At 45.2% G+C, this 16,324-nt stretch overlaps 1 protein-coding gene across 2 annotated transcripts; it reads left to right on the forward strand.

The window, feature by feature from the left end:
* The first annotated feature begins 1,749 nt into the window (after positions 1-1,749).
* ADPGK (ADP dependent glucokinase) lies at positions 1,750-15,820 on the forward strand. 2 transcript variants are annotated; one of them, XM_075713841.1, is made up of 7 exons: positions 1,750-1,964; positions 4,966-5,191; positions 6,430-6,492; positions 6,754-6,874; positions 10,902-11,098; positions 11,917-12,015; positions 13,006-15,820. In XM_075713841.1, the coding sequence occupies exons 1-7, from the start codon at positions 1,750-1,752 to the stop codon at positions 13,555-13,557; spliced, it is 1,473 nt and encodes a 490-aa protein (XP_075569956.1). In that variant the 3' UTR covers positions 13,558-15,820. The 2 variants fall into 2 exon arrangements, with proteins under 2 accessions (XP_075569956.1, XP_075569955.1); XM_075713840.1 differs by having other exon boundaries at positions 13,009-15,820.
* Positions 15,821-16,324: the final 504 nt, after the last annotated feature.

The raw sequence follows: 16,324 nt of genomic DNA on the forward strand, positions 1-16,324 counted from the left end.
AGTAAATTTGTTCCAATTGAAAAGCCTACTGACAAAACCCAAAGACCACCTGAGCAAAGGAAAGAAGGGATTACATATTAACAGATCAACTCTGGTGGGCTGAACACAGGTCTATGTGCACTTTTACAGGACACTTAAGCAGGTAGTTATTTGAGGAGAAAGAACTGTTTGAAGGATTTCTTGAAGAATAGGGAAGGTGGCTAGGCCTCTAGTTTGTTTTCAGGATTCTGTTCTTAAAGATCATTACATCATCATAATGCTTTAGGCTCATAAAACCAGTCAGTGCCACTGCACAATATCTGCTGCCAGGTGAGGAGTCTTTTTTCTTACTCTTTCCTTTCCTAGCAATCCCAGTCCCCATCATCTGTTTGTCCTGCCTACCTTTGCACCCTCAGTCTTCACTTGTTCCTAGGAACAACTTCACAGAAGAGGCAGTCCTTTTTCATAAGGACTAGTAAGGAAAGGGAACCTGATGGGCAGCCAAATGACTGCTCAGGGCCAGTCAATAAATACATAATGGCTGCTGCAGATGAACTGTTGACTGAATAGCAATTCTTGCATCCTAAAAAGAAAAATCAGCAAAAAGTCTTCCACTATCCCATCTCCTTTACTGTTTGTTTTGTCAGAGTCAAAGGAGATGACAATCACTCACAACACAGAACTGAGTAAGAAAATTATCAGCTGCCTCAGCCAACGCACTGTGGTGCACAGTTGTCAAACTCTTGCAAATTCTGTCGTCTTAGAGCTAACATTTCTATGATTTCTAAAGAAGCCCAGAAAAACTCCCTTTCATTAAAAAGGGAAACCTCCCTTTTGACTTGCTACAACACCTCTGTGATGGGATGAAAGAGACAACAAAGGACACTCTTTCCCACAGCTCCCAGCACAGGGTTCCTCAGGATAAGCGTGGGCAGAGATGCGATGAAGTAACTCACCCTGAAGAAAGCACGGAAGAGGCTGAAACCAGAAGCTATGCTGCAGAGGAAGGCAAAATATACACTAGGGCCACTGCTTAGCTTCAGGTCAGTGACTGGTTTGCTGGACAGGAGCTTTTTAGATGGCGGCACAGGGCAGAGGAGCTGGGGGACAGCAGTGACTGGCTTGGGGCACACAAGAGTGGAAATTCAACACACAGACCCACAAAGGTGCTGGGCGACAGAACAGGGGCACTGTGACGAAGAACCCAAGGGAGGGGAGGGTGAAGCAGCACCACGTACAGAGGACTCTGCAGGCACGACACCCTCAGATGGAGACACCCACAAGCTCAGTGCCTGTGACACGGCAAGGGCCAGGCTCCGAGGCAGGCCCAGCCCGCAGCAGCACCGGGGCTGCACTCACTGCAGTCTCCTCGCCCACTCGGCACCGGCTCCCCGCTGCCCGAGGGTCCGGGGCCAGGCTCTCCCGGGCCGGCCTGTCCCCAGCAGGCCCTGAGGCACGGCGACGCCCGTGAGGGAACCGCTCCCCCCCTCAATTTCCCCTCACGAGGCGCCGCCGCGCTCGCGCAGCCTCCGCCTCCCGCCTTACTCCCGTAGCTCAGCTACGCAGGCGGCGCAGCCGTACCTCCCGGAGGTACGTAGGCTGCGCTGTGGGAGAGGCCGCACCATTCGTATAGGGCCCGCCTCGATTCCCGAAGCGGCTTTACGACAGCTGGCGCCCGGCGGGGGCGGGGCGCTACGGAGGCGGCGTAAGGAGGCCCCCGCGGCTCCCGTCCCTCCTCAGACGTGGCGGAGGAGGAGCGGCCGCGCCGCGATGTGGCAGAGGTCGGTGTGCGTAGGCCTGCTGGCCCTGGCGCTGGGCTACCTCTGCCTCCTGGGCCCCGAGCTGCCCCACTCGGCGTTGCGGCACCTCTCCGCCTCGCTGCTGGGGGGGCTACGCCGCGCCCGCTCCCTCGAGGGCCGCATGGTGGCGGCCTGGCAGGCGGCCATCGTCCGCCCGGCCCGCGGATGGGCGCGTGTCGCCGTCGGGTAGGTGCCGGCAGCGCGCGGCGGGGGAGGGAAAAGAGCGCCCCTGGCGGCGGGGTGGGGAGCGGTGGGGGAGGGCGCCCCTGGCGGCGGGGCGGCGCCCCTTCCCCTGGGCCGGGCTGTATGTACATATCCATATATCTGTCTGTCTGTGTGTGTGTATGTTACCACCTTCCGGGCGGAGCTCTCCTGCCGGCGGCCATCGGCCCCGGCGCAGCCGTCCTGAATTATTGTGAGGCTCAAAGCTGCTTTGTGAGTTACTGGGGGTTGGGGTCCTGCTGTGCAGCACAGACCTGGCGAGAGGCCTGCGCTCCTCCAGGCAGGCAGGAGAGGCTCGTCATGGAGCACCAGGTGGTGCCAGGCTGCAAGACTTCATGCCAACACAACTGGGCACTCGCTGCCCAGGAACTCCTGCCCGTTCATTAAACCTCCCTTAATTTTCCAGGCCTGTAGTTTTCCAGGCAAGGGCATTTCCCTGAGAGAGCCGCCAGCGAGGGTGGCACTTGCCTGCTGCATTGCTTAACCAGCGGTGGACCTCAGCAGAGAGGATTAATGGTCCAGAAAACTCATGCATTGGTGATTTAAGTGTGCTGCATGGTTCAGACCCAGTTGGCAAGCCTGTCTCTTGAGAACTCATCCCTGGGTGGCTTGCCTGTAAAACAAATTTATATACAGAGAATGTCTGAGGGACTTGGAGCTGCTGGCCCATCCCCAGGAAGGTGGCAATTGGGGAGCACGGTCCAGCAATAAATAGGTACAAGAGACGAGTTTATACAGTGGGGAAGTGAGCGAAACCTCCACGATAGGGGAGGACTAACCAAGTCAAGGCAGAGATGCAAAGGAGAGAGATGAGGGAGGGAGGGAGGGAGGGAAGAGGAGAAAGCAAGAGACGTTGAAGACACCTATGCCTGCACAAAGCAATCCAACACCCTTTCTCTTTTTAAACTGGAAGGAGGGTGAGGGGAAAGTTCAGGAATACCACATTGATCTTAAATGCTGGTTTTAAGTCTGACCATTAATCTTGCCATTATATGTAGCCTTTGACTCACTTTCTTTTAAGTATAAGGATATGACAGGATAATTTGACTTTGACTAGAAGATTTGGCCTTCAGGTGTTGGAAGAAGTTACTCCACCTCAATGGCTGTGTAGCCGATACAGCGTTAGTTGGAGTCTGTCTTGCTCTTGCATCACAGTTGATGCAGACTTGCTCCCGTGACTATATGACAAAATAGGTTTTCCAGGGCCTCTCTTTTGCCTCGCCTTCACTGGAAAAGAGCCAGCTGTCTTCGGTTTATTCCTTGCTTGCTTCTTTGCTTTAAAGCAACTGAATATGTATAATATATACACACACACCCCCCAAACACACAGGGCCTCAAAGTTCATCAGCAAAAGCAGTTCATTAGTAGCATGTCCCTGCTGTTAAGGGAGTTTATTAAAAGCATGAAGTGTGTTAGCAGAGGAATGCCAGGGAGGGAGAAGAAAGACAGTTGGAAGATGATTAGAGGCATCTCACTTGAAAGAACTGTGACTTGGTTCATGTCCCCTTGCATCTTTAATGATTCATTAAAAAGTGAAATTGCTGACCTTTTGCCACAGTGAGTTTGGGGCTAAAATGCTGCTTGAGCTTATTGTTTCTTTGGTTTTCTTTTCTCTGCTGTGCAAGGGGATTTTTCTCTCCTTAGTGTATGAGATGATGCACAATACAGAGGATTTCTGAGCTGGTTACCTCATGTTCTGAAAAGCCTCAGGGTTCTAAATGGCCTTTATTTTGTAGTGTGCAGCCTTCATGTGCTGCAGCCCAAATCATGTGTGAAGGGTCGCTCACTGACAAGGAGGAATACTAAATGGCTGTACATTTCATGGTGACATGTAAGCAGGCATTGGCATTTGGAGTGTAATGTGGATAGACACAGGAAGTTAGAGATCGTGCAAGAGTTTTATAGATCATTTGGATCCCTGTCAGGGAAGTGTGGGGCAGAGGAACAGGAATTGCACTTAACAGCAGTTCCAGAAGATGCTTTAGTAATTGCTGGTATCATCTCAGTGAATATTTGTTATATATTGGTATCTCTCTGAAACCAAGGAGTAGAAACAAGGGCAAGTGTTCATAAACTTTCTTCCTGGGGGCCTGGTTCCAGCCCAGAAACTTTCCTGTTTTCCAGTCTGAATTAGACTGTGTAATTGATGTAATTGATAAGAAATGGGGACTGGAAGATTTGAGTTGCAGGTTGGACTTCACGTAAAGTCTGGATCTGCTGAAGTGGTTCTTATCACTTCCTAATTGTTGCAGGATTTCTCTCCCATTTCCGCTGTTTTGAGAGAAGGCGGCATGCTATTTCTGGAAATTTGGGATGGTCCTTTTGAAATTGCAGTTTTCAAATATTTCAACTGACAGATTGGTCTCTTGACTTCTTATAAACGGAACCAGCCTACATGTGTGTGTGGTTTGTGTTTTGGCTATTGTTAGCAGTAGTTGAAACTCAAGAGGCTGATCTAGTAGACTTAAATCCATTCAGTTTTGTTTTTAACAGTTCTGAATTGCATGTACATTTTAAACCAGACATATATTTTTAAAAAAACTTCTTATTTTAAGAATTAAGAATTTAAAATGTCATTCTTATTGTGCCTATTTTTTGAGCAAGCCTAAGGCAGCAAATGAAGTACAACATGTGCTACAACATGCGCTGCAACATACGCAACCACCTTTGGACCTACACAGCTTACTCTTTCTTGTTTTAATTCAGCAGAATGCTAGAAATCCCTCTCTCCTCTGCAGTGCTGGAGCGCAATAAAAGCACGTCAGGAGGAGAGCACTTTAGTAGAGAATTTCAGGAAATTCATATGCCTTTGTGGTTTTTTTCATTTGGTTGGTTGTTTTCCCCCGAGCATGAGGGCTACAAACAGCAAACATCACTGGCTGGGAAGTGATCTCATTGTATTGCCTCGCAAGTGCCCTAAGGTACATGTGATTTTCCCAGTATGCATTTTCCTCCTCTCTTCCAGCGTCAATGCCTGCGTAGACGTGGTTCTGTCCGGTGTGAAGTTGTTAGAGGCACTCGGTCTTGAACCCGGGGATGGAAAAAATCATGTGGTCTTGAACACCAGACAGGACTTGAAAGAAGCATTTGCTCACTTCATGGAAAAGGGGGCAGCTGCTGAGCGCTTCTTCAGCGACACCGAGTCTTTCCATCACATTGCACGGACAGCCTCCGAGTACCCTGGTGCACAGGTATGTCTTCCACCTGAAGATAAGCTTTGAGAAGCATATTGCTTATTTTCTGCATCGTTGTTGACTTTCATTCTCTGTGTAGCAAGAGTGCAAATTGTTTAGGAAAGAAACCTGTGCCATAGCTTGAGTGTGTTAATGACTTTCAACAAAACTCTGCACCTGCTGCATGTAGTAGGGTTTTGAATGGTCTATCCCTTGATTGCTTTCCCAAGACTGAAATGTCACTCCAAGATGCCTCTGTAAGAATACTGTTACATGTGAGTCGGATGGGGCTGATGCTGCAAAAGGCTCTAACATCTTGTAATGAGGCAGGAAGTGAGGAAAAAGAGCCAAGCATTAGGAGTTGTAAACACTCCAATCAGCTACTTAACACAGGATTTAAATTCCATCTAGGACTGATGAAAAGAAATAAATACTTTTTCTGAAGCCTCACTTTACAAAAGCGAAGTTTTGTTGCTCTAATTTATACTGCGTCTTCTGAATCTAACTTGATACATTGCTTGGCAGTTAGCTAATTTCTACAAACTGCTTAATGCTGTCTTCTATGCGGTTCGCCAGCTGCTTTTGAAAATGAGGAAAAGCTCTAAATGTTTTCTGTTGGTCAAGACTCTCCTGTGTTGACTTCTCACCACGTTTGATATGTTGGCTTTCCGGAATCACCTGATTACTAGCTGTATCCTTCTATAGCCTGTTTTCTGCCGCCTCTGAGTGCCTGTGATCATCGTGACAATCTATATTCTTCGGTTTCAAAGCTCACATCAGAGTTTTCTTACTTGAAGGTTTGACCTTCCTTACCTGAAGAAACTTTCATGATTCTGCTCACTTCATGTGGGCACAGGTAACAGGTTTAACCTTGATTTCAAACTGGAGGAAGTATTGTTGCAGTTTTTAAATGATTGCTTGTCAGCCTTGCTAAAAAACACCAGTTACCAGCTGCCACAGAAAAGTTGCACAGAAGTAGGGGCTGTTTATCTTATGAATGAATTGATTTGTACAGGGCTGCGAGTTACCTGAAGGTGACTATGTAGGCGTAAGAAAATCAGAGAACACTCAACTTGTTGCAGTCTCACAGAGAATTGTAAAATTGTTTTCCCTTCAGCCCCAGAAAGCTTTATTAACTTCTGTAATGCTAGGCCCTTGTCTACAAAGCTAAAATCTCTAGCCTATATTGAGGACTAAGCATGTATAAAGCTATCAAAGCAAGGGAATGCCCATACTTGCCTCTGTTCGTTTTACAGCTTTATGTAGGAGGAAATGCTGCTCTCATTGGTCAGAAGCTTGCAACAAATCCAGACCTGAAGGTATGTGTTCCAAAAGTTTCATGCTATTTGCTTGTCTTTAATGAGGCTCACATTAATTCCCTGTAGATTTTGGGGATCTTGCAGTTATTTCTTAGGTTGTGGTGGAACATATGGTTGGTCTTACAAGTTGAAAAGCATAGCCGATTTTTTAAAATCGAGGGTTTTTTTTTTTAAATCAGTTGTCTAGGTGATGCTTAAATGCACTGAAATGGTGGCAAGGGACACGGCAGGGGATCCTTGATTGTTTTTCTTGTTTTCTAGATCCTCCTTTGTGGCCCAGTTGGTCCTAAACTCCATGAACTACTTGATGACAATGTGGTTGTGCCTCCTGAATCCATGCAGGAAAGAGATGAATTCCATCTTATCTTGGAGTATCAAGCAGGTACCTTGCCAAAGGCTGGATGTTAGATGGGAACCCTGAACATCACTAAGATAGTCCTCGTTTTAAAGTTGGGTTTTTTTGAATCGGTAATTCCAGAAGGACTCTGTAAGTTATCAGTACTGGCAGCTGTCACTGGGCTAATCCAGTAATTCCGTGCACTTCAGGGAGCTGTGGTGAACAAACATCTAAAAGTCTTTTGAAACTTTTTTCTTTTGTGATATGGTTACTGTAAATACTGACTCATGCTGCTGTCTTGCCATCCCTTTGGTTCTGCATGCTTTTACACTATAACCTATAGAAACCAAGTGGACTTTTCATTTTGTTGTGATGCATAGCCTAAGCAGACCTGATGGATGTAATTCTAAAGCTGTATGAACACTAAAATAGTCCAGTAATTTTCTCTGAAAACAGAAAGATACCATTTAACCATACGCAGATGAAATTCGGGGTAACCCTAATGTAATCAGTAAAACAAATCTGCATGTATTTTCTTGCTGTTTTCAACCTGCATAATTCCACTGATCCTGTCTCAAGATATAGGTTCAGAAAGAGTTACACTGGTGTGACAGAAGAGGGAGTATTTGGCAAGGAGGGAAGGCAAGAACCACCCTAATTCAACTTCTTCAGCAGCAAAACTAATGTGGAGCTGCACCAAAAGCATGCGCTCTGATGGACTTTTGGCTAAAACAAGGTTACTATAACTGACAAGTGCTGTTACACAGTAGCACCTGTAAAAGTACACTAATCTCTAAATAAATCTTAATTCTTGCTCCTGGAAGCATCCTCATTGGATGATACATTAGTATATGATGTCTCCTTTTCTCAGCACCTCTGTTCTCAGGCGGCAGCTGCCCTCCTGATGCAACTCTGGGGATCTTTGTCCTAGACAACACTTTGCCATAAGACTTACCTTAAGAGGAGGCAGCACTGATGTCTGTTGATGCTGTTTTAGTGGCTTTTCCACAAATGCTGGTCATATTCTCTATAGTATAACCAGTATACAGTCTGGGAAAGCTGAGTGAACAAGTATGCAGGCTGGTTCTAAGGTGGAGATTCTGCCTATCATAGAATCATAGAATGCTTTGGGTTGGAAGGGACCTTTAGAGGTCATCTAGCCCAACCCCCCTGCAGTGAGCAGGGACATCTCTAACTAGAGCAGGTTGTTCAGAGCCCCGTCCAACCTGACCTTGAATGTTGCCAGGGATGGGGCCTCCACTACCTCTCTGGGAAACCTGTTCCAGTGCTTCACCACCCTCACTGTAAAACATTTCTTTCTAATGTCTAGTCTAAATCTATTCTTCTTTAGTTTAAATCCGTTATTCCTTGTCCTGTCACAACAGGCCTTGCTAAAAAGATTGCCCCCATCTTTCCTGTAGGCCCACTTTCAGTACTGGAAGGCCGCAATAAGGTCTCCCCGCAGCCTCCTCTTCTCCAGGCTGAACAATCCCAACTCTCTCAGCCTGTCCTCGTAGGAGAGGTGCTCCAGCCCTCAGATCATTTTTGTGGCCCTCCTCTGGACCCGCTCCAACAGGTCCATGTCCTTCTTTTGCTGAGGGCCCCAGAGCTGGATGCAGTACTCCAGGTGAGGTCTCACCAGAGAAGAGCAGAGGGGCAGAGTCACCTCCCTCGACCTGCTGGCCACGCTTCTTTTGATGCAGCCCAGGATACGGTTGGCTTTCTGGGTTGCAAGCGCACATTGCCGGCTCATGTCCAGCTTTGCATCCACCAGTACCCCCAAGTCCTTCTCCGCAGGGCTGCTCTCAATCCCTCCATCCCCCAGCCTGTATTGATATCGGGGGTTGCCCCGTCCCAGGTGCAGGACCTTGCCCTTGGCCTTGTTGAACCTCATGAAGTTCACACAGGCCCACCTCTCCAGCTTGTCCAGGTCCCTTTGGATGACACCAATGTGATTGAGGCTAAAAGCTTCACTTTCTGCTCTGTGTGTTTAAGGTTACCTGTATGGGGCTGGGAGAGGTGCAAGTGAAGAGCAGTGGTGTTCAAACAGTAGATGACCTAGTTACTGCAGGATTTTGGGCTGGTGTCCACTTTGTTATTACCTGACGAAGGAAGCAGCTGCATGGTGTATGTAATGTCTGTTGTGTTGGTTGCCCTTGTTCTGTGCCGTGGGTGGAGAAGGAGCTGTTGTCCTTCAGAAAGGAGTGTCAGTGTGCAAACCTGTTGGGTTTTGAAGTAATTGAAGACTTATGGGGGATTTTCTGCTCCTGCTTGGTGGTGGCACTTAATGCAATTGAGTATTGCCTGTTTCTATTGGTTTTGAGGCTTAGGGCATGCCTGCTTGCACACCACCTCCATGACCTAGGGTCACCTGGAGAGCAGTGGGGAAAAACATGCAGCGCACCTGATGCTGCTGGTCTCCAGACCAGCAATGAGACCTACAGCTGAGGCAAGCGAAAACTCTCTTAATTTATCAAGAAATCTTTTAAAACTTCTCATGGTGAGGCTGTTCTTACTCTACCCGCTAACATAAAATGCGACGCGGTGGTTATTTTATTAATGCTGCCTTCCATGGCATGGTGGGCATGGTGACAAGCTTTGGAGATGCTGTTCGGTTCTGCACGTTCTTGGAGGGCAGCTAGAATTTCCACTTGGTGCTCTACTGTTGGTGAAGGCTGGGGTTTTGGCTGATTAAATATTTACAGGGGTGGTGTGACATGCTGTCCCTAGATGCTGCTTTGCTGGAGCAAATGTGTTGTGCTGCTTGGTTTCAGACAGGCGTTAGCTTCCGAGCTGTTCTTTTGATGGCCCTTTGCTCCTCCGCCAGCATGTGCGATATGTCGCCACCAGGCAAAACTCTTATTCTTTGCTGTCAACTGATGTGAAACCAGTCGTTTTCCTTCTGCCTGGGGAATTTAAATATGGTCTTGTGTCACTTACACACCTGTGGAATATAGCTGTGGATGTTGCTGAGGCTTGAACCATTTACAGATGTCTGAGGCTTGGGCAAGGCCAGTGTTTCCGGAGTGTCTACTTTGATTCATGAGTACAAAAGCAATTGTGTAGAAAACTGAACTGGAAGCCGTATCGAACTCTTATTGCTGTACCAAGCCTGAAAAAGCCTCTGCAATTGGGATATAGATGCTACACTTGGGATGAAAACTGTTGCAATGCAAAAGCTGCCATGTTTCAAAAACAAAACCAGCCATGAAATGGGAAGAAACAAAATGAAGACTTGATCAATACCATGTCTCAGGGACGTGGGAAAGGATTGTGCTGGAGAACTGAGCTTAAGTTGTTCTTAAATGGTTTTTATCTGCAGTGAATGTTGAAATTGGTAACAGGAGCTTACTCCCAGCGTGTGATGAGAAGCTGAGCTCTAAAATATGTGCTTTTTCTCAGTAATAACTGCACGAATTAACCACGCAGCTCGTCTTGAGGGCTGAAAACATGAATGGATCAAGTACTGCAAACTGTCATTCAGCAAATTATGCTGCTTGGAAATTCTGATTTAAGCTAATGTCCTAATAATCTTTAATTTATAATTCATTTATGCATTTAAGTGCATCCAGGTTCCTCCTTCCAATTCGTGCTTTCTTATTTTGACAGCAAAAATTATTTAACTTAGATATTAGTGACCAAGCTTCTAGTTCAGTTCAATTCTATTAAATTAAGGGGGTGTATTTCAATTAATAATGCTGCTTTGGAGAAATGCAGACCTTTGCAGGGTTTCCCATCCCTGTTTCTCCAGCTATGTGACACTCGCCTAATTGCATGCTAAACTAATACAACTGATTAAAACATCACAAAGCTTGCAAAACCAAACAAACATGTATTGAATTTGCCTTCTGATCAGACAAGCATCTAAATGAGGCAGAGGGATTGAATGAAGAGTATGAATGAGAAAAAGAGCAAGACTTCTCTTGTGGCTGGCAGTAGCTGTTAATTGGGCACAGTCACATTGTGAAACCATGCCTTCAGATTCCAACAGGATATCCCAAAACAATCTCCAGATACATGGTTTGATTTGCTTCTCTTCTGAGTTAACTCACTTCTATTTGTTTCACCCTAGGTGAAGAGTGGGGACAAGTGAGAGCACCCAATGCCAACCGCTTCATCTTTTCCCATGACCTATCAAATGGCGCCTTAAATATGCTGGAAGTGTTTGTGTCCAGCTTGGATGAATTTCAGCCAGATCTCGTGGTACTTTCAGGACTTCACATGATGGAAGGACAGAGCAAGGAGATGCGGCAGAGACGACTTATGGAGGTAAGATACTTGAACACCACCTTAATTTCCATTCCAACAAATGCTTCATGGCAAACTTTTGGGTTCCCAGGCTTGAACTTGTAATTAGGCTGTGTCTTCACAACTCCCACAGTATTGCATGCTAAAAGAAGAATGTGAACTGTAGGAATGGCGAAAGTCTAATCCTGTAACACTAACGTTTCTTAGATTCAGTGGGTTGTCTAGGGGAAAAAAAGGTATGGTCTGGTTGTCTGGCTGGAATACGTTGACATAGTTACTGGAGCTTATCTAGTGGCTAAATTACACTTTTCCTATCCTAGATACTAAGATGATCAAGGTTACAATCAAGACTTGCATTCTTTAAGCAGCATCTGTGTTGGATAATCTAAGAGGCAGCTTTATCATCTGAGCCCAGAGGAGCTACACCAAGTTTTCTTTATATTTACAGATCATTGCCTGTCTTACAGCTGAGTGCCCGTCCTGATGCAATGCACTGGCCTTCTTTTTTTTTTTTTTTTTATTTTTCTCAGTTCTACAGCTGCTTCAGATTTGTGAGGTTTCTGAATTAGCCCATTAGAAAAGTGCTGAGTTGGGTGCAGATTAGGGTTAGATACAGTTTTGCTGCTCTGGGATTCTGAAAACTAGAAGCTGTTTTTATTTCTTCCCCTTAGCAGTATGTTCTGGCACTTGTCAGACGTCTCATTTGGAATTGTGTTTAAATTCATACACAAGAAGATTAAAGGACATGTATCTCTGAGTTCAAACCCCTTTGTTCTTTCTGTTTCTTAATGAATATGTGTTTTAGGGTGGGGTGTTTTTCTTTTCCTGTACCCCTGTAGGCTGTGGCCTCCATCTCCGATATCCCTACTGACATTCCCATACACCTGGAGTTGGCCAGTATGACTGATCAAGATTTTATGAGCAACATTATGCATCAGGTAATGAAAATGAAAGGACATGCTCTTTTTGTTTCCTTTTCTTCAGTAACACAATGCACAGACTGGTAGATGAATATAGAAATGAAAACTTAAAATTAGGGCTATCGATTTGAAGATGAATTGAGAACATGGGTTTAATGTCTGTTATTGCATTCTGAATGCTTCTGTTTTCTCTACTGAGCTTACCAGAGTCTCCTGTGCGAAGGAGAACTGTAATGCCTTAGCAGAGGACAGATTTGTTTTCTTTAGCTCAGAGAGAGTATTCCTTTTAGAAAGGTCTCTCCAGGAAGTTTCATTTAGGAGGTATCTTAAAATGCTCTCAGGTGATCGTCAGACTGTTTTCAGCAAGGAGTAGGATTTTTTGCAGACCTGAGTTTATTCAGCAACTGTATTCAGTAAAAATACCATGCAACACAGCTGGGCTCTATTCTCTGGTACAAAGATTTTTCACAGTCGTGGGAAGGTGACCCAGGGGAATACTCACAACTCCACAAATACAAGTAACTTTGGTTTAGGTTTAGCAGGCCTGCAGATTTCTAGAAAAAAAACAGGATTTGAATTTGAGCTGAGTTTATAATTTAAAAGAACCTCAATATCTTTGCAGAATTTCTTTCCTGCAGATCCTGATGGTTCCTTGTTTAGCTTGACACAGCTCTAATCTCAGTGTTATGAGTGTTTGATGTGGATTTGATGTTTTGTTACTCTTTAATGTCAAGGTGTGTGTCTAGAAAATTAATTGCACCAAATGAGCATGCACCCTTGGCTGAAATGTTTTCCTGGCTAAGTAATTCTTGCAAACTTGTTGAACTGGGGAAGCTTGTGCAGTGACTTTGGCCTGCATCTCCCCAGGAAACTGGGTGCTCCCTTCTGCCGAGCATGCTGGCAATAGAGCCAGTAACACAGAATTGTAAAATCAGTACCCTGAATGAGGAAGACCAAAGTCTGATTCTCTCTCTGAAGGAAAAACTGTTGTTCCTGTGTTTCTGTTAGCAGGTCTTTCCCCTGGTGAACTCCATTGGGCTGAACGAACAGGAGCTGCTGTTCCTCACGCAGTCTGCATCTGGTCCCCATGCCTCCCTTCCTTCCTGGAGCGGAGTTCCTGATGTGGGTGTAGTCAGTGACATCCTCTTCTGGATCCTGAAGGAGCATGGGAAGACAGCAGACCGGGCCTCTGATCTCACACGGATCCACTTCCACACCCTGGCCTATCATATCCTTGTCACAGTGGATGGGTATTGGGGCAACCAGGTTGCTGCTGTGGCTGCTGGAGCTAGAGCAGCAGGTACTCAGGCCTGTGCGACTGAAACCATTGACACCAGCAAAGTCTTTCTTAAGGCTCCTTTGGAGTTTGTGACCTCCCAGATAGAGGCGCCTTCCAAAATCTCTTTAAATCCAGATGAGCCAGTGGTGCACTGGCACAGAGAAGGCATCTCATTCCATTTCACTCCCGTTTTGGTGTGTAAAGATCCTGTCCGGACCGTGGGACTTGGGGATGCTATTTCAGCTGAAGGACTGCTATACTCAGAAGTATATCCTCAATAGAAGACAAAGACCCTCATTTTTCTCCAGTACTGTATGGTGTCTGAGGAACCATGGTGTTCTCATTAGGATTTCAGCCAGTGATGGTATAGGAACAGAATTCAGGGTGTGGTGTGTTTTCTGGATATAACTGAAAAAGAGCCAAAGAATAATTCCAGGTATAAACTGTCAGATACATTCCAGTCACTTGGCAGTGACTCGAAAACTTCACGTTTAGGTGCAGACGTTTTAGTATTTAATGTGAAAATTGGCTTTGCTTTGTCTTAAGCATGTGGGGAGGGAAACAAATATCAAAATCCCTGTTTGGCGTAGGTTTGCTGTTTGTAACTCTGAATGGGTCTTGTCTGTTAGTGCAGGGAAGTACAGCATCCAGGAGAATTTCCTGTGTGTGGATCCCAGGGAGAACACAGCAGTGCTCGGCCCTGTCTTGCCTCTGATAAATTAAAAATAAAAGGCTCTTGCATTATCTCCTCACAGCACATTGCTATGTGGCAAGAGCAAACCTTCCACTTGCTTGGTGTGATGATGAAATCTTTTACTGATGAAATTAACTCTCAACTTCGGTGCCCCCAGCACTGGAGGGAGCCAGAGTCCTGAAATGTGATGCACGCTGTACCTACTCCTTAAATGCACAGAGAAAACCTGACTCAAGGCTGCGCAGATTATTTTGGGAATCTGTTGTCTCTGTGACTAATGGTATTCAACTGAGCCCTAGTAGTCCGTGCTTAGTTTTTGGGCAACTAGAAGTGAAGATAATCAGGTTTATATCTGGGGAGACGGCTTTATTTTCTTGCTAGGTAAACCACAAAAGGTTACCTGTGTTTGCTGTACACTAAATACCAGGAGTTCCAGCTGGGGGGGCTCACAGCTGGTGTTCTTTGGTAACAGTGGGTGCTTATATCTGGTATTTTACAGAAAAGCTATTGAGTGCTGTAGACTAATTTTTTTGTTTGAGAACGGTTGTGCAATTTTCTTCATTTTTCCCTGCCTTCCATCAGAAGGGTTAATTTATTAGGGGAGTTCCCTCCGGAGGCTCAAAAGCTGCAACAGCATTTTCCAGGTAAGACTGAAGTGAGGAGGGCTTTTTTAGGGTTTGGTTTTGGTTTTTTTTCTTTGACTAGGTCCGTGATAGTTTCTTTGCTCTGGCCAGCCTTTGAAATTAAAGAAATAGAGCTGTGTGTCCTTGTTAAATGCTTTGCTTATATTTTTTTCCTCTTCATAGTGGCACGTAATCACACCTAATGTGGATTACAGAGCACCAGCTTTTTTTTTGGTCTCTTTCCAGCATGGTTTTGTCTCTTTCTGCTTCCAGGAACTTCAAGCATGTATGCATAGCTTATCATACACATGTTTTTTTCAGTATAACTGAATTAAATGCAATCAGCATGTCTATGTAAGCCTGTGCTGTACCAGAATTTGTAGGAGGTCGATTTAGGTCAGTCTTTGCATCTGAATGGAGAGGAGGAGAGTCCATATCACTTAGGCTGGAGTGATCCGTTTCAGTAATGCTGTCATATTGCTGTCAGTGATGTTCTCCAGTTGGAAAATGCCATCGTGAATGCTCTGTAAGGATAAAAATTGACAGTTGTTGTAACTTGTACTGACGTAGCACACAATGCTGTCTGTCAATGTATATTTAACTTCTGCTTTCCCTCTGAGTGAAGTCTTCTGTGTTGCACCAGAGGAGAAATACAGTCAGTGCTATGTTTTCCTGCAGCTTATCCCATCCTGATCTGCTGTTGCATCTCAGCATTTTATCTCGATATGGGATCTTTTTAAGACTGGAAGTATTTCTATCCAGATTATTTTTTTTTTATTATTGATAAATTGCAGCATGGGACTCAGAGTTCTGGTTTAGTCTTCCTACAGAAAAAATAAATCAAAAAATTCTCCTTTCAACCATCTAAAAGGTCTGAGGCCATTAGCAGGGTTATTTTGCAACGATTGATCATAGCCTTCTGGCACACCACCCCTAGGACCACCAAAGGCCATACATCCTACCAGCTGGAGAACTAATCCTTTGCTTACACTAGGTCCCACTTTCCTGACAAGCTGTGTGGATTGTTGGGTTGGAAACAAAACAAAACTAAATACACACAAGCTGTCAGCAGCAACAGTCCTGTTGCTGTATTTCACTTCTCTCTTCCAAAAATATTTGCAGGGATGTGAGGCTGATTGGACTCACGTTGCCTTATGGCCATTTAAAATCACGTAACTGCAATAACAGAACTTGTCCAAGGGTAAGTTATGCTTGGACTTAACAGGAGTGTTACAGGCCTAAATTATCTTATTCTTCTTTTTTTTTTTTTTTAACTACTTTGAATAAATAACTGATGTAAACAAGTATGAAAAAGGGTTTTGTTGCTTAGAATTCATCTGGGCCTAAAAACTAAATGCTAATTAATTACACTCCTTCTTCCTGCTGCTCCTGTTCTTTCTCACCAGGTAATATTTCTTCTTTGGCTGCTGTCGGTGTGCTGTGAATGCCTGGCACTGAGTCACTTCTCAAACAACAGTAGCTTGTGATGGCTAGACTGCCACTCTATCTATATATCTGCTTTGATCAGGCATATAGAGCTCACCTGGTCACCAAATTCACTTACCAAGGATAACTTAACAAGTGTGTCCTGTTAATCAGATATGCCATTGGTATCCCTGATTAAGTTTTGAAGCAATCTATATGATAATAAAACTGAATTGAATGGTGGGATCCAGCAGCCTGTCTTCATGTTTCACATGCTGCGAACATGATGTGCTTAGCTTCCCTCTG

This window comes from Pelecanus crispus, chromosome 7 (genome assembly GCF_030463565.1).
Source record: "Pelecanus crispus isolate bPelCri1 chromosome 7, bPelCri1.pri, whole genome shotgun sequence".
NCBI classification, from domain to species: domain Eukaryota; kingdom Metazoa; phylum Chordata; class Aves; order Pelecaniformes; family Pelecanidae; genus Pelecanus; species Pelecanus crispus.